The sequence below is a fragment of the Bufo bufo genome, chromosome 8, assembly GCF_905171765.1.
Source record: "Bufo bufo chromosome 8, aBufBuf1.1, whole genome shotgun sequence".
Taxonomy (NCBI): domain Eukaryota; kingdom Metazoa; phylum Chordata; class Amphibia; order Anura; family Bufonidae; genus Bufo; species Bufo bufo.
The window spans coordinates 76,532,407-76,552,034 of NC_053396.1; the positions used below are offsets into that span (position 1 = coordinate 76,532,407).

Below are 19,628 nucleotides of genomic sequence, written 5' to 3' on the forward strand. Positions count from 1 at the left end.
GGTGCACCACCACATTATGGGTGTCAGGTCCGAGCATTCCTAGATGAACAGTTTCCTGGAAATTGGATTGGTCGTCGTGGGCCAGTTGAATGGCCCCCAAGGTCTCCCGATCTGACCCCCTTAGACTTTTATCTTTGGGGTCATCTGAAGGCAATTGTCTATGCTGTGAAGATACAATATGTGCAGCAACTGAAACTACAGATACTGGAAGCCTGTGCTAGGATTTCTCCTGCGGTGTTGCTATCAGTGTGTGAAGAGTGGGAGAAGAGGGTTGCATTGACAATCCAACACAATGGGCAGCACATTGAACACATTTTATAAGTGGTCAGAAACTTGTAAATAACTCATGAAAGAATAAAGTTACGTTAAAACCCAAGCACACCATTGTTTTTCTTGTGAAATTCCCAATAAGTTTGATGTGTCACATGACCCTCTTTCTATTGAAAAAACAAAAGTTGGGTTCAAAATGGCCGACTTCAAAATGGCCGCCATGGTCACCACCCATCTTGAAAATTTTCCCCCCTCACATATACTAATGTGCCACAAACAGGAAGTTAATATCACCAACCATTCCCATTTTATTAAGGTGTACCCATATAAATGGCGCACCCTGTATTTTGCTGTGAATTAATTTTTGCAGAACATCTATGGGGTGAAAATCTTCATTACATCCCTTGGTACATATTGTGAGGGGTGTGGTTTCCAAAATGGCGTCCCTTGCTGCATAAGTTGCCAAACTAGTTCTCAAATGCACATGGTGCTGTTTCTCTTCTGAATCCTGTGGAGTGCCCAAACAGCATATGGGGTGTTGCCGTATTCAGGAAGTAATGGACAACAAATTGTTGGGTTCTTTTTCACCTGTGGCCCCTTAGAAATGAAAAATCTGGGCCTAAAACAACATTTTCTTGTAAAAAATTAGATATTTCATTTTCATAGCCAGGTGTTTTTTAATTCTATGAAAAGTCTATAAGGCCAAATTGCTCACTGCACCGCTTGACAAATTCTTTGGCGGGTGTAGTTTCCAAAAGGGGGTCGCCTTTTGGGGGAGTCCACTGTAGGGGTACCTCAGGGTCTCTTCAAATGCAACATTGTGCCCGGAAACCATTCCAACAAAATCTGCCTTTCAAAAGCATATTGCGCTTTCCCTTCGTGCGGTGTGTCCATACAGAAGTTTATGATCACATATGGTGTGCTGCCGTATTCAGTAGAAATTGCGTAACAAATTGTGGAGTCTTTTTTCTCATATTACCCCTTGTGAAAATGAAAAATCTGGGGAAAAATGAATTTTTTCCTTTTAAGAGCCATAATTCCATGAAAAAAAAACTAAATGGTTATTACACTCTTGAGGGGTGTAGCTTCCAAATGGGGTGACTTTTGCAGGTTTTCACTTTATAGGTACCTCAGAGTCTCTTTGAATGTGACATGACACCCAGGGGAGCACCCAGGAATTTTGTCTAGGGGGGTCCGAAAGGCTAAAAAAATGTGGCACGTGTAGTGCGCTGTGCCAATTCTTTTGCCTGCCCATTTTTCAAAGCCCCCATTATATTTAAAAATGCGGGGGGGGGGGGGGGAGGGGGGTGTTGCGCTGATTCTTTTACTTGGCCATTCTAAAAGCTCTGTAGGAATAGAACAATGCCCCGCCCATTATTAAAAGCCCCTCCTACATATAATAGGCCACTCCCAACAAACACTGTACAGCTAAAATTCTATTGTTGAGGCCTGTCTCTACACATCATACGGAGAGGGGAGGGTCTGTCCTGGCTGCACTGCCTGCTTATACAACAAACTACAGCCAGGAAGCTCCTCCACTCTCCTCCCTCCCCAAATCCTGCTCAAGGCCTGTTGTTCCCCCCTACCATCTGACACCCGCCCGTGGCCTGCTGCCCCCTTTGGCCATCCTCACCCAGCTCTGCAAATGGCAGGGGGAGGAGCCGGAGCATCTCCTCTCCTACATAGCGCCCCATACCTCTTACATCCAGTGATGTCACCTTTGTTGTAGACGTTCTCTTTCTTTATCTTCTCCATTTAGACCAGACCGCCATGATGATTTTTCATCCATCTCCCATCTCTGCAGAGATTAACAAACAGACATTAGTTTCCCACATTTCCATCATTTTCACATCTTCTGAACACACTTTCCTGCCACCCCCAATACTATACTGCAGAAACAGTCCCCTTGGAAATACTAATACCACCTTCAACAATTATTGGCACACAGTGCTCTAAAAAATAACTGTGCCCAGACACTAATAGTATAAAGATAATGTCCCCCAAAAATAATTGTGCTAAGCTGATACTGTGCCAGGGTGCCCTCCAAAGTACCAGTGCTCCCCAAAATCCCACCAATAGAAATAATTCTCTGCCAGAGCACACTTAGTATTAATAATGCCCCTATAGTGCCCATACTAGTAATCATGTTCCTCATAGCCCCCCAGTAGTAGTAAAGCTCTGCATAATACCTCCTAGTAGTAATAATTCTCCCTATAATATGACAGTACATGAAATACCCCCGCTTAGTGCCCGCTATTGAGCTAATGTCTCCATAATGTATGCCAGTATAAAATACCCCTATATAGTGCCCCAGTAAATTCCCTCATAGTGCTCCTCTCCCCCTTCTCCATAGTGTCCCCCATAATATGCCAGTAAAAAATGCCCCTTCTAAGTGCCACCATATGCCCCAATAGTGCTCCACTCCCCCATAGTGCCCCCCAAATAATGCCCCATAGTGCCTTCCATAATGTGCCAGTAAAAAATGCCCCCTTAGTGCCACCAGATGCCATAATGCCCCCCATAATGTGCCAATAAGAAAAAAGGCCCCTTTAGAGCCCCCACTTCCCCATAGTGCCTCAAAGAATGCCCCTATAGTGCCACCAGATGCCCCATAGTGCCGTTCTCCCCTATAGTGCCCCCCATAATGTGTCATTAAAAAAAAGCCCCTTTAGACCCCCCAGATGCCCCCATAGTGCTCCTCTCCCCCATGGTGCCCCCCCCATAATGTGCCAGTAAAAAAATGCCCCTTCAAAGTGCTACCATATGCCCCAATAGTGCTCCACTCCCCCATAGTGCACATTCTACTTTAAAGGGGTTGTGTTGGGTGCTGAACCTGCACATATCTTCCTTCTCCTTCCCCCACTCACCCTTCTGACTCGACATCTCATGCTCTGAATCGTGCAGGGCAAGGGCTTTTTCTGGAGATCCAGTGACGTACTAGGCTCTCCATGGGTAAGCTATGCGGAGGCACAGGTGTGTGTCACACATACCCCAAAATACGTCACAGTAACAACTTTGCGCCTTGCATTCGGTCTAGTCACATGTGATAAATGGTGCCTATAGCTCCTGCACACGACCGTATCCGTTTTTGTGGTCCACAAATCACGGATCTGTAAACATGGTTACTGCCTGAGAGCCTGCTGAAATTTATTTTTATCCTGCAGAAATGTCCGCAAAATAGACAAGAATAGGACATGTTCTATTTTTTTGCTGGACCACGGAACGGACTTAGGGATATGAACAGCACACAGATGTGCTGTCCGCATCTTTTCTGGCCTGATTGAGATGAATGGGTTCGCATCTGATTGGCAAAAAATGCAGATCAGATACAAACCAAAACTATCGCATGAGCCCTAACTCGGTGGTGGACCCAACAAATAGTGCAGGTACCCCGCATTTATGTATTGTTTTATCTGATACACATTACCGTTACACGGAGATTGTTACCAAACAGCAGGTACATTCTTAACCCTTACAGTACCGGGCCACTTTTCACTTTAAATCCCAGGCCGATTTTTGGAAATCTGACATGTGTCACTTTATGTGGTAATAACTTTGGAAAGCTTTTACTTATGCAAGACATTCTGAGACTGTTTTTTCGTGACACATTGTACTTCATGACGGTAGTAAATTTGAGTCAATATATTTCACCTATATCTATAAAATAATCCAAAATGTACCAAAAAATGTGAAAAATTTTCAATTTTCTAAATTTGATTTTCACATCTTTTAAGACAGATAGTAATACCTCATAAAATGGTTATCAATCAACATTCCCCATATGTCTGCTTTATGTTGGCATCATTTTGTAAATGTCATTTTATTTTATCAGGACGTTTGAAAGCTTAGAAGCTTAGAAGCAATTTTTCAAATTTTCAACACAATTTACAAAAACCATTTTTTTAAGCACAAATTCAGTTATAAAGTGATTTTGAGGGTCTTACTGTCACGGTGGGGAGTGGGGGTAACTTCCCACCGTATAACGTAGGAGAACAGGGAAGCAGCTAGGCCTGGACACCAGGAAAAGGGAGCATATCACCTCCTAATGCCGCCCTAATCCTGGCCCTGACTTCTAACTGTATGAGCAGACACAGATGGTAGGTGGTCTCATACACAGGAACCTCAGACCCTGAGTCGCCCTGAATATCCCTATCCCAGGATAGGAGCAGGACTCCAACTTACACAAAGGCTGAAGGGCCACTGACCTCAAGCTCACAACACAACATATAAAGAGCCAAGAGGCCGCACCCAAGACACACCTAAATCCACACCAGACAGGGAAGGACCCAGGGGAAAGGAGGAGCCACCTACGTGCTGCAACAACACACATGCAAGGCAACCTTGTCATGGCGCACACAACAGAGGCCGTGTCACTTCCACCCCTTAAAGCCCTCCCAACCGAAAAGGGGAAGCTAGTGGGACACCCACAAATAACAGGGGAGAGAAGGGAGTAGCAGAATCAGCGTCAGTACAAGGAAGTCTCCCAAAGACTGCCACCAGCACACCGGAACCACCAACTAGGAAACAGCCAGCCAACAAACAGCTTGGAGAGACCGCACTGAACGATGCGTCCACCACAGACACAGTTCAAACCCAAGGTCACTGCCAGGAAACATCCCAAAACCAGCATACACCACAGCCAGTACAACAGGGATGCAACCAGCAACGGTACAAGAGTAAGGAACCACAGAGAGTGGACGAGGAGAGATTCCAACACAGGTAACGGTTCACACAACACCAGTCACTGTGAACCGCACCGTTAACAGAATCTCTTCTTTCACCCTCCCTTCGGAGGATAAGGATGCGTGCCAGAAAATTGCAGGCAACACATGCTGGACCCTCTTCCGAAGGCAAACTGAGAGGCCAAAACTAGACATACTGTCACGGTGGGGAGTGAGGGAAACTCCCCACCGTATAACGTAGGAGAACGAGGAAGCAGCTAGGCCTGGACACCAGGAAGAGGGAGCAGGTCACCTCCTAATGCCACCCTAATCCTGATCCCTAACCGTATGAGCAGACCCAGATGGTAGGTGGGCTCATACAGAGGAACCTCGGAGCCTGAGTCGCCCTGAAGATCCCTGCAATGAGGTTAGGAGCAGGAGACGACCTGTTCATCCCAGACGCGGATGAACAGGAGTCTCCACTGACCTAGCTACACAGTGAACAGCCACTGGATCGGAAGGTAAGAGCCCAGAAACAACATGCACTTACCTGCCTTGGCCACACCAACCACCGGACCCCCATGCAGACAGGAAGCACGGCGGCCCCAGGCAGAGCTGCTCACTGACTTGTGATCCCCCCTCCGGGGAACCCAGAAACCCCCTTCCGGAGGGATGACAGATAGAAAGTGGAAATGTCTAACAACCATGCTGAAAATTCAACACCAAACAAACCAGACACTGAACACCAAACTAGACATACACACACCGAAAACACCAACCACAAACACAAAATAGGGGAGACATCAAGGTGACATCGATGTCTAGCTAGAAGGCCCTCCCATTGGACAGATGGTATATCCAGGATAGGAGCAGCACTCCAGCTCACACAAAGGCTGAATGACTATTCTCAAGCTCACAACACAACATACAAAGAGCGAAGAGGCCACACCCAAGACACACCTAAACCCACACCAGCCAGATAATTAACCCCTCCGGCACCAGACAGGGAAGGACCCAGGAGAAAGGAGGAGCCACCTACATGCTGCAACAACACGTTGCCGCAGGCAACAGCATGCACGGCAACCGTGTCACGGCGCACACAACAGAGGCCATGACACTTACGTAATATAAACCACCCATAAATGACCCCATTTTAGAAACTACACCCCTCAAATTATTCAAAACTAATGTTATAAACTTTGTTAACCCTCGAGGTGTTCCACAACAATTAAAGGAAAATGGAGGTGAAATTTCTAAATTTCACTTTTTTTGTATATTTTTTTTATGTTAATCAACTTTTTCTTGCAACACAGCAAGGGTTAACAGCAAAAAAACCTCAATATATATTACTCTGATTCTGAAGTTTACAGAAATACCCCATATGTGGTGGTAAACTGCTCTATGGGCATGTGGCAGTGGTCAGAAGGAAAGGAGCGCCATATGGATTTTGGAGGCAGATTTCGCTAGAATGGTTTTTAGGCACCATTTTGTTTTTGAAGAGACCCTGACATACCCCTACAGCGGAAACCCTGAAAAAGTAAACACATTTTGGAAACTACACCTTAAAGAATATATTAACGGGGATACTGAGCACTTTGACCCCCTAAGCTTTTTACGGAATTTGGAAAGACTTGGCTGTAAAAATGAAAAGTTTCATTTTTTCCAATAAAATGTTGCTTTAGCCTCAAATTTTTCATTTTCACAAGGGGTGTAACGGGGTGTCGAAGGCGCACTCGCTCTCCCATCAGCCGCAGACCTGCTGCTTAACTTCGGGAGCGAGGATCTGTGTTTGACCTTGTTCCCAGGGCAGCTTTGCTAGCTGGGAGGCTTCCTGCTCCTAGGTCTGCCTTGAGCGCCGAGCTGATCACTCGGTGCTCGACTGGTCGGTCATGTGATGCTGGCCACGTCACATGACCCTCACTCCCCACTATAAATACAGGCAGCCTGCTGGCCACAGGTTGCCTGTTAATTTTAGGTATCTGGTGATTGTTTTGCTCCTGCATACTTACCTGATCCTGTGTTCCCTGACGATTCTCTGCCTGCTCCTCCTGTACTGCGCATCTCTCCTGGTATCCTGACCCCGGCTTCCACCTGACGATTCTTTGCGGACTCCTGTTGTACTTCGTTTCTCTCCTGGTATTTGACCTCAGCTTTTCCTGACTATTCTCTGCTCATTCCTTAGTACTGCGTAGCTCTCTAGGTATTGACCTGGTCCGTTCACGTTCCGTTATTTGTCTTGTCTGTCTTCCCAGCACGTATCCTAAGTTAGGGCCTGCCGTCTAGTTGTCCCCTGTCATTAGGACTTGCGAGGCAAGTAGGTAGGGCCAAGGGTGAGGGTGGAGCGCATTGGTCACTATCCTCCCCCCTGTGTGTAGTGTACGTTACCGTCACAAGGGGTAACAGGAGAAAAAGCCCCCCATAATGTGTTACCCATTTTCTACTGAATATGGCAACACTCCATATGTGGTGGTAAACTGCTGGGGGGGCACATGGCAGGACTCAGAATGGAAGGAGCGCCATATGGCTTTTGCAGCGCAGATATTGATGGATAGTTGAGTGAGGGAAACTCCCCACCGTATAACGTAGGAGAACGAGGGGTGCCATTGGTTTTTATCTTTTAAGTGATTGTCTTATGTGGGGACTCATTTTTTGCGGGATGAGGTGACAGTTTGATTGGTACCATTTTTGGGTACATAAAACTTTTTGATCGCTTGGTATTAAACTTTTTGTGAGGCAAGGTGAAAAAAATGGCTGTTTTGGCATATTTCTTTTTTTTTTTTTTTAGAGCATTCACCTGAGGGGGCATATAATGTGATATTTTTATAGAGCAGGTAGAGCAGGTTGTTACGGACGTGATACCTAATATGTCTATCATTTTTATTTTTGTTAAGTTTTACACAGTAAAATCATTTTAGAACAGAATAAAATCTGATTTTTCTGTTGCCATTTTCTGAGAGCCCTATTTCTTTTATTTTTTTGGGCGATTGTCTTAGGTAGGAGTTCATTTTTTGCAGGATGAGATGATGGTTTCATTGGCACTATCTTGGGGTGCATATGACTTTTTGATTGCTTGCTAATACACTATTTGTGATGTAAGGTGACAGAAAATGGCTTTTTTGACACCGTTTTTATTTTATTTTACGGTGTTCACCTGAGGGGTTAGGTCATGTGATATTTTTATAGAGCAGGTCGTTACGGACGTGGCAATACCTAATATGTATAATTTTTTTAATTTATTTAAGTTTTACACAATGATATTTAAAAAGAAAAAAAAAATCATTATTTAGTATCTCCATAGTCTGAGAGCCATATATTTTTTGGGCGATTGTCTCAGGTAGGGGCTCATTTTTTGCGGGATGAGGTGACAGTTTGATTGGTACCATTTTTGGGTACATAAATCTTTTTGATCGCTTGGTATTAAACTTTTTGTGAGGCAAGGTGAAAAAAATGGCTGTTTTGGCATATTTATTTTAATTATTTTTTTTTAAGAGCATTCACCTGAGGGGGCATATAATGTGATATTTTTATAGAGCAGGTTGTTACGGACGTGATACCTAATATGTCTATCATTTTTATTTTTGTTAAGTTTTACACAGTGAAATCATTTTAGAACAGAATAAAATCAGATTTTTCTTTTGCCATTTTCTGAGAGCCCTATTTCTTTTATTTTTTTGGGCGATTGTCTTAGGTAGGAGTTCATTTTTTGCAGGATGAGATGATGGTTTCATTGGCACTATCTTGGGGTGCATATGACTTTTTGATTGCTTGCTAATACACTATTTGTGATGTAAGGTGACAAAAAATGGCTTTTTTGACACCGTTTTTCTTTTATTTATTTTACGGTGTTCACCTGAGGGGTTAGGTCATGTGATATTTTTATAGATCAGGTCGTTACGGACGTGGCAATACCTAATATGTATTTTTTTATTTTATTTATTTACACAATGATATTTTTGAAAAAAAAAAAACAACATTATTTAGTATCTCCATAGTCTGAGAGCCATATTTTTTGGGCGATTGTCTCAGGTAGGGGCTCATTTTTTGCGGTATGAGGTGACAGTTAGATTGGTACTATTTTGGGGGGTATACGCCTTTTTGATCGCTTGGTGTTGCACTTTTAGTGATGTAAGGTGTTTTTTTTTTAGCACAGTTTTTATTTAATTTTTTTGACGGTGTTCACCTGAGGGGTTAGGTCATGTGATATATTTATAGATCCAGTCAATACGGACATGGCAATAATATGTCTACTTTTCTTTTTTTCCCTAATTTTTGCAATTTCTTTTTTACTTTATTTTGGGAAAAGGACATTTGTTTGTTTTTTACTTAAAACTTACAATTTTTTTGTAAAACTTTATTTTTTTAACTTCTTTTTTTGGCCCACTCTGGGACTTCAACTTTTGGGGGTCTGATCCCCTATACAATGCATTTACAATACTTCTGTATTGTGATGCATTGGCTGTAAATGTATTAGGCCTCATGCACACGACCTTCAATGGGTCCGTGGAAAAATCGGAAAATGCACCGTTTGGCTTCCGCATCCGTGATCCGTTTTCCAGTCCGTGAAAAAAATATGACCTGTCCTATTTTTTTCACGGACAACGGTTCACGGACCCATTCAAGTCAATGGGTCCGTGAAAAATCACGGATGCACACAAGATAGTCATCCGCGTCCGTGATCCGTGTCCGTTTTTCCTATAATTTTCAATGCAAACTTGACTTAGTTTTTTTTTTCACTTTTCATGTCCGTGGATCCTCCAAAAATCAAGGAAAACCCACGGAAGAAAAAACGGTCACGGATCACGGAACAACGGAAATCCGTTTTACGGATCGCAAAAAAACAGTCGTGTGCATGAGGCCTTACTCTGTGTAATTCACTTCAGCCTGGTTGCCTGTGAGATCCAGGGGGCTAGATCTCATAGGCTCTCCCAGAAGGCAGCCACGATGACTAAGGAAGGCATCCGGCTGCCTTCCCTGCCATCGGGTCCCCGTCACAGCAGTGTGGGGACCCAATGGCCACCCCACACATGCCGTGGTCAGTGCTGACCGCGGTAGTGCGAGGGTTAATGCGCCGGCATCGCCGCATACAGCAGGGGTCCGGCTATCAGTGACTGCCGGACCCCTGCCGCTGATCAGGCGGGCGCAGCTCCTGCACCCGCTTGATCAGCCCACTGTAGATATACGGCGCTGGGATTTCAGACCCAGTTCCCAGTGCCGTACATGTACGGCGCTGGTATCCTACAGGTTAATGTCCATATTACTAGGATCCTGAATAACGCAACCAAAAGAACAGGGAGATAGTAGGTTACCCTGCACTTTTATATTAGCATTAGAGATGAGCAAAGTTCTTACAAATTTGATTTGGCTGCTTTGACTAATTACTTCACAAAGTACATTTCTTGCGCTGCCTCCCGTCATTAAACCCCTCAGATGCCACGTACATCACTGATTGTGGCATCTGAGATGAAAATGAGGGCCTTTCATGGGTTAATTGTTGAATTTTTTTTAAATTATCTTATCCATTTGAGTGCGAAGAAGCCACCGTGGCCATCTTGCTTGAAGATCCAGCGCAAAGTTTTGCGCAGTGCGTGATGACGCCATCATACTGGCTAGAATGGTGACATCATATGTCACCTTGCACGATATTTCATGCAGGATTTTCAAGCAAGATGGCCGCGGCGGCCTCTTAGCGCTCAAATGGATGAGGTGAGTATGAGTTTTTTTCATTTTAAGGTTCCATTCACACTTCCGCATCTGTGCCGCAATTTTGCAGAACAGGTGCGGACCCATTCATTTTCAATGGGGCGGAAGGTGCTGTCCGCATCCGCATTTCCGTTCCACAAAAAAATAGAACATGTCTTATTCTTGTCTGCAATTGCGGACAAGAAAAGGCCTTTTCTATGAGAGTGCAAAACACATACGGATGTGTGAATGGACCCTTACAGTCATTTTAGGGAAAATTGATTCGGGACCACAAAGCAGGAGAAATTCAGCTTCTGGCGAGTAGAATTTTTCCTGAAATATTGATCAGAGTCCACTTCAGATCCTTCCATTTGCTCGACACTAATTAGCATATATGTCACATTTCTACTGCCACTGAACTGTCTGTGTAGGTATGTTTTTCTATTACTTGCACCTTATATAGGGCACCATGGTGCCCTGTGACGCCCCGCACTGGCACATCGGCAGCACTACTAGGTGTGTTCCGCTGTCCCCTTTATCATCAGCACAGCTTTCCCCCAGTATTTAGTGCCAGCGTTTATCCTGGCACAGATGGAACCCCCGGGCAGCCCTTCCACCTCCTTGCCGGCGCACATCACTCTGCTCACACTCCAGTTTGGCCTCGCCCGCCCTGGGGAGTTTCTTGGCCAGTATCCGGGGACACGAGGGGACGGTCCCCTGTAGGACCCGCCCGGGTTCTCGGGCCTCGCTGTAGTGAGAAGCCGGCTCGGCTAGTGCCATATACGTAGTGCTGTTGTGCCCGCCACCTGGGCAGTGCTGACGCGGGGAAGACTTGGGGGAGATCAGGGCAGGGAGGAGCTGTGGGTGAGTTACTTGGGGGCGGTGTATCCACTACAGAGAGTCTTGTGACAACTTCTGGAGACTGAGCACAGCCCCGTGCCTGAGAACTTACCACGCTGACAGAGCGGGCACTGCACGACGGGTGGGCGGGCACTAACCTTGGCACAAGCCCTGACCTGGGAAGGGAGATGGAGGTGCACATCGGACTCGGGGGGGTGTACAAGCAGCAGCCCAGCAAGATGATACGAGGAGCCTTTGAGAATCTCTTTCTGAGCGTCCGGGAGGCGCTGCAAGGTGAGAGGAAAAGCGCGGGGCTTCCCGAGCCCACTGTCCCGCACAGCACCTGGAGCCAGCCCCCGGGGGACTGGACTGAAGCCCCGAGCACCCAGCCGGCCCCCTGGAGAGAAGGCGCCCCGTCCTGCAGCCCACCCAGCCAGGTGTCTCAGTTCCCTGCCTTGAGCAGCTGCTTGGCGACCCTGGGAGAGCAGGGAGGGATGCTGGAGACCGAGGAAGGCACCTCCGAGCAAGCGTCCAAGGAAAGGTACCCGATCACGCCGGAGGGCATCTCTGACAGTGCCAAGGAACTGTGTAAAGCGGTGTCTGTCTCTTTGGGGCTGAGCATGGAAGCGCTGGAGCATCTGAACGCCGGGCCAGAGTCCCAGAGAGGAGACTGCATGTTTGCTGGCCCCCCCGCTCACACCATGGACACCCACAAGAGCCAGGTGGGCGAGGAAGACAAGTCTGAAGCCTCTACCCCACAGTACCGCGAAGGAGCCTTCAGGAGGAGCGGCCAGAGCAACTTCTCTGCTGGCAAAGCCCCAGAGGATGGCAGCTCTCTGGGCACAGATGAGAAGGAGCAAACCTCTACAGAGTTGGCACTGCCTGAACCAGGGGGCTACAGAAGCCGTGCCATGGAGTTGGCACCTAGCCTTACCTTGTACAAGCCCTCTACATTCATGGAGGATAACCCTGCCTACCCAGCCTACAGCTTTCAGATGGCATATACACCACATGGCAGAATAAAAGTAGAAAGTCCTATGGAGTTTGGTGGCAGTGCTTGGGGGGCACCAAGCAGGTACAGCGAAATATCTGGCTATGCTCATTGTGGTCCGCCTGGCAACTGGCACTCTCTCTTTGAGGAGGGGCAGTCTGCTGGACCTTATACTGATGCCAACCTGTATAGCTACCCACGAAGCCATATTCCACCCGGTCCAGATAGTGATTTCCCAGCGGACACTTGGTACCCAGCAACAGCCATGCTGGGCAGAATGCCCTATGGCAGCCCCATGAAGTCTGAGATGAGCCCATGGATGGAGGGATACCACGGTGCATTTGGAGAAATGAGGTGAGTGCTCTTAGGGTGACAGGTAGCACTATAGTTTTTTGTATACTTGTTTGTAAAGGTTGGATGGGCTATCCCTATTTTAGAATAGTTTCAGGGCATGCTGGGAGTTGTAGTTTCACAGCTACTGGAGATCCACAAGTTCTAAAGCTCTATAATGAGAATCCTAACCCCTATCCTTTTACACGATGACATCTAGAACGTAGGCAGTGCTGTCACCTCTGTGTAGTGTGAGTAGTAGCAGCACTGGACAGCACCTCCACCCAAAAAAGGTCACAGCAGGAAAGGAGGACACCGGTCGCCCATTATTTAATGCCCACTTATTATTGAAGCAGAGCTAAAACTGATCATTGGTAGAAGAAAAGCAACAAATAACATACAGTAAAGAATGGTGGAGATGTCACCACATGCAGGAACCAAGTAAAGTCATAAGAGGCACAGTAAGGTGGCAGGTAAGCTGAGGGTCCACCTGGAGAACGTGAGCGCCAGCTCTTTATCAATGACATTTATGTATGGCACAGTCTATTATAATGGTATTGATCTTTATGAAATGTTACCACATTACACAGGAAACTACTGTAATACATATATTAACAAAACCATCTGCCAGCAGTAAGAATGATTCCCGGCATGAGGTGAGTAAAATGTGCAGAGGAGCCGCTCCATGTGAGTGGAGGACCTGTGGATTTATATATATATCTATATATACTTATACATACCCACAAAGCAGGTATCCAGGTGCTTCAGTGACTATGGAGCAGCGTTTCAGATCATCTATCTATCAGCTATGTATCTATTATACTGCGCTCAATCCATCTATGTAGAAGGATGCTATCTTTCCATCTACCTAGTTATCCATCTCATCTACGCAGTGCTCTATTTGTCTATGTGTTGAACATCTGAGAAGATCTTGATGGCCTGCAGTGTGGACAGTTGCTGACAAATAATAAGCATGTCACAAGGTCAGTATATTTTTTATCTGGCTAAGTTCAGGTCAGAACATCCTACTTCAACCCATGTCTGATAAAAAGTATTTATGTGTGAGCCTTCAGCGACATGAGGAGAGTTACATATTTAGGTTTCGGTGGGACTCAGTCAGTTCTTGGGGCAGAAAACACCATCCATAATGTGTTTACAGCGTCCGTCTGTAGTTTCTCCTCTGGCTTTAATACTGTATATAAAGAACTAGATCCCTATGTGCTAAACCCTCGTAAAGATGATTGCCGTCCTGTAACACTCAATGCAAGTCAGGAAGAACTTTATACGCATGGCCTGCTTGTCTTCTGCTCTTCTTCTAGGGATTGTTATATCACTTTCAAGATTTAACGTGCTGGCGTAGTAAAAAAAAAAATATATTGTTAATGAAATTGTCAATACTCGCTTGTGTGGACATCTAATTCTTAGTGTAATGACTGGAAGCAATAAAAAGGTGTAAAAGAAGACTATATAAAGTCAAGACACCTTATAAATCTGTCTCTGTAGATGTGGTGTGCTGGCTAGGAAGTAACTGTCGCTGTGTATATACAGTAAATATATATGTGTATAGCATTGTAGCTTCTATGGTATTTCTGAAGCCACTGGAAGTCCACGCAGTGACTGAGCAGCTCCGACTGCACTTCTAATACGTGATCTTAATGGTATGAGCTATTCTACAGTAAAAAAGTCAATTGAGATGAATGCGATGACAAGAAAAATGATCACCGAATGTCCCCAATTGAGAGACTATGGCGTTCTCTGTTTGGTGTCTGCTGCTTTAACTGGCAGAGCATGAGGCCATTTGAGAGTGGATTCAGTGGAATTTGTCCTTGTGTTGTTTGTATTTTTCTTTGCTTTCTGATATTGAGGACATGCATAATACATTTTACTTTCACGCACAGAAACTTTTCTCATAAGGCGCCAGCTTTTAAGCACTTTCCACGCCAGATACCGAGGAGAATCATTAAAAAGGGCGCGCCATTCGCAACAAACATTATCATATATCAGGTAGAAAGTGAAAAGTGTAATATTCGGAGGAGCTCAGATCACTGCAGGCTTTGTGTAGTGCTTACATTTATTAATAAGGATATGGTTGTCACAGGCGGCAGGAAAAGTGTGCGCCCACTTTTTTATGACTGGTTTTATAGGGCTTGGGACTTCATCATCTTCTATTGTTGTCCACAATCCACACTGATGTCCTTTTATTCTGCCTTCTGCTTTCATTTTTCTGGTTGTGTGGTTTCTTCTCATAGAGTTTCGTCTACTTTTCTATGTACCGGCTTTTGTATAATTTATCACTGAAAAACATATGCAACTTGCATCGTAATGAAATCTAATGGCAGCAAGTACTCTTGGCAGTAATCTTCATCTGTCTGATCTGTATGCCGTCTTCTTCTCAACGATAACTTTCACTCAATATACTTTGTGTATTGATTTTTGGATGTTACGTAGCCGATTACATCAAAGAGATTTGTTAAAGCGGCCGCTCTGAATTCTGTATTTTTCTGTGGTGCCGTATGTGCAGCTTTCTGTACATGCGGTTGTTCGGTGTTATTTTCATTCTTTTTTTATTTGTAATTAGTTTGCCACTAATGTTGATGTTTATCCTAAATTGTATTATTTAATGACTTCATGTAACAATTCTCACTCTACTTTGACCACCAATGATAAGTCCTAGTGAAAAGTGCTTTGTGTAATTTGTAGAAAGATCATTTCCATTGAGAGGGACAGACATTTTTTCAAAATGACTATTCTTGATAGAATGATTATTGTGCTTCACTTAAGTCTATTACTATTATTACTATTATCATAGTTAAAAAAAAAAAATAAATACATTTAATTTTTCACTTGAAAAGTTTTGGGTAAGTGAAGCGTACAAATCCAGCTTACTCTTTCCAAATGTGTTCTGTTATATATGTTTAAATGACTGAAGACGCTATCTTGTTTTATCTTCGAATTGCGCTCTGGGAATATTAATGTGTTCATGTATTGTGAGCTACATTGCGAACCATTAATAACATTGGGAAGAAATTAGAGTTTCCCAAGGATGCAGTAAATTCAGACTTTTTATACTCGGATACTAGAATTTTCTGCCACTCTTTTCACTTTGAGGATAACAACGAATTATTCAAACCACTTGCCCACCGGCAATTATGTGCTTCTACGGTTATATGTTAGTATCTAGATGGTAAGGCCAGTTCATCAGGTAAACGTGAAATCTGTCTTATCTTGAGACACTTTGATTCATTTCAACTTTGTATAGTATTTCTGTCTCACGCTCTGGTTATTTTAGCTGGTGACAATGATGGATACATACTTAGGTAATTTATTGAGTCATTCTTCAGTTATAAACGAATCTAAATATATTCTTCATGTTTCCTAAATGCCTAACAGGCCCATGGGATAATGGTTAGATCGTATTTCCATGTGAGAGCTTGTTGAGCCGGCCATGTTAATGTGTAGTGCCTTATTGCAATGAAACAAGGGGGCAGAAATGAAGAGCAGATGTAGAGACTACTTTGTACTGATTTATTTCTGCGCCTTTGTTGCTTTTGTATGGAATACTTCATTCTGGGAATCATTATTTATAATTCCACCGAAAGTTTATGAATATCCGTAATAGCTGAGTTACAGTGGACTTGGAATACTGCGATCTTAGGCTGAATAAGTAGTAGCGCCAAGCCAAATTCGCTGAATGTCTTATTACTTTCATCATGCTTACGTAAATGTGACTTGCAGACTACAACATGTGACACAGTGAGCCATTCCCCAGTCAAATTTCTTTGAAGATACGAGAGGGTAATGTGGCTTGCCATAAGACGTGGCACGATTATGACCTACGTGTATTGTAGTACAGGTTCTGAAGAAGAATACTTTCAGGACGTTGCCTGCCCACCGCTCTCCCATGTTTGATTAGCTAAGGTTAGGATGATGAACCCTTAGCTGTATATTGGCTACTGACTACAATTGCATTTTGGAAGTTATTGGTAAGATTTCTGGTTCATCTAGTTTCTTTTATTCATCTATCTAGCACTAACATGTTATAGAGATTTTCATCACTTTATTCCAAATTAACCTTTCACTATGGTGTTTGGAGTGTGGAACTGGAGAAAACCATCACAAACATGGGAAGAACCTACAAGCTCCATGTCCTTGGTCTATTTTAAAACCAGGGCCCTATGCTGCAAGATAGCAGTGCCAGTCAATGAGAAACCATGTTGATCCAGTTGTTTATGACTCTTTGAACGAAAGGCAGCAAAATCTAAATCATGACCCACTGATTTTCGCACTATATTTTATGACAAGTACTATGTTTAAAATGATAAACTAATATATGTATGTATCTGTATGTTTTATAATATATGTATCTGTGAAATTCTCTGGTACCTGTTTCACCTCACTCCTGCTCATAACAATTTTTTACAGACTTTAGGGGACATTTATGAAGACTGTCGGCCCACCCTTTTCTCCGCCCACACCATGCCCACTTTTTTAGACCTGGCGTCAGTGGCAGAAAAGAGGAAAAAGTCAGAGATTGTGGTACAAATAACCTTTGCGCCGCAATCTGCAACATATATAGGCCAAAAAGTGGCGTATATCTGTATATTAGGGCTGCACGATATATCACAAAAATAATCGAATCGCGATAATCACCAAATGCGATATGGCGATTCGGCCGACCCGAAAATGCCGCGATTATATATGAAGGGGCCCCTATTGATAAAATGTCCTCTCCCCTATTGATAAAATGGCCAGCCTCTGTACTTACTTTCACGATGAATGCACTGCAGCGAGCGGTAGCGAGCGAGCCGGCCGGCGCGTAACTGACGTCACTTAGTCACGCTCCTGCTTCCTGAATTAAGTGGGAGGAGCGTGACAGTGACGTCAGTCACGCGCCGGCCGGCCCGCTCGCTACCGTGCATTCATAGTGAAAGTGAGTACAGAGGCTGGCCATTTTATCAATAGGAGAGTTATGTGCGCAGTTTAGGACACATGAGGGGACACATAGGGCCATGAGAGGAACCAGCATAAGTTGCTATATGTGTGTCTTATGCTGGCCCCCCTCATGGCCCTATGTGTCATAGCACACATCCCCTATAACAGTGCCATCCACAGATCAACCCCATAACAGCGTCATCCACAGATCCCCCACATAACAGCGTCCTCCACAGATCCCCCACATAACAGCGTCATCCACAGATCCCCCACATAACAGCGTCATCCACAGATCCCCCACATAACAGCGTCATCCACAGATCCCCCACATAACAGCGTCATCCACAGATCCCCCACATAACAGCGTCCTCCACAGATCACCCACATAACAGCGTCCTCCACAGATCCCCCATAACAGCGTCATCCACAGATCCCCCACATAACAGCGCCATCCACAGATCCCCCACATAACAGCGTCATCCACAGATCCCCCACATAACAGTGTCAATCACAGATCCCCCACATAACAGCGTCATCCACAGATCCCCCACATAACAGCGTCCTCCACAGATCCCCCACATAACAGCGTCATCCACAGATCCCCCACATAACAGCGTCATCCACAGATCCCCCACATAACAGCGCCATCCACAGATCCCCCACATAACAGCGTCATCCACAGATCCCCCACATAACAGTGTCAATCACAGATCCCCCACATAACAGCGTCATCCACAGATCCCCCACATAACAGTGTCAATCACAGATCCCCCACATATCAGCGTCCTCCACAGATCCCCCATATAACAGCGTCATGCACAGATCCCCCACATAACAGCGTCATCCACAGATCCCCCACATAACAGCGTCATCCACAGATCCCCCACATAACAGCGTCATCCACAGATCCCCCACATAATCCCCCATAACAGCGTCATCCACAGATCCCCCACATAACAGCGCCATCCACAGATCCCCCACATAACAGCGTCATCCACAGATCCCCCACATAACAGTGTCAATCACAGATCCCCCACATAACAGCGTCATCCACAGATCCCCCACATAACAGCGTCCTCCACAGATCCCCCACATAACAGCGTCATCCACAGATCCCCCACATAACAGCGTCATCCACAGATCCCCCACATAACAGCGCCATCCACAGATCCCCCACATAACAGCGTCATCCACAGATCCCCCACATAACAGCGTCATCCACAGATCCCCCACATAACAGTGCGTCCTCCACAGATCCCCCACATAACAGCGTCCTCCACAGATCCCCCACATAACAGCGTCATCCACAGATCCCCCACATAACAGCGTCATCCACAGATCCCCCACATAACAGCGTCATCCACAGATCCCCCACATAACAGCGCCATCCACAGATCCCCCACATAACAGCGTCATCCACAGATCCCCCACATAACAGCGTCATCCACAGATCCCCCACATAACAGCGTCATCCACAGATCCCCCACATAACAGTGCGTCCTCCACAGATCCCCCACATAACAGCGTCCTCCACAGATCCCCCACATAACAGCGTCCTCCACAGATCCCCCACATAACAGCGTCATCCACAGATCCCCCACATAACAGCGTCATCCACAGATCCCCCACATAACAGCGCCATCCACAGATCCCCCACATAACAGCGTCATCCACAGATCCCCCACATAACAGTGTCAATCACAGATCCCCCACATAACAGCGCCATCCACAGATCCCCCACATAACAGCGTCATCCACAGATCCCCCACATAACAGCGTCATCCACAGATCCCCCACATAACAGCGTCATCCACAGATCCCCCACATAACAGCGCCATCCACAGATCCCCCACATAACAGCGTCCTCCACAGATCACCCACATAACAGCGTCATCCACAGATCCCCCACATAACAGCGTCATCCA

General features: G+C 45.3%; 1 protein-coding gene across 1 annotated transcript in view; it reads left to right on the forward strand.

The window, feature by feature from the left end:
- The first annotated feature begins 11,432 nt into the window (after positions 1-11,432).
- Positions 11,433-19,628, forward strand: part of AR (androgen receptor) — a 1,020,941-nt gene continuing 1,012,745 nt past the window's right edge. Inside the window, exon 1 of the mRNA XM_040406185.1 lies at positions 11,433-12,795. Coding sequence (XP_040262119.1) covers positions 11,639-12,795 — 1,157 coding nt within the window. The 5' untranslated portion in view covers positions 11,433-11,638. The remainder of the gene's footprint in view (positions 12,796-19,628) is intronic.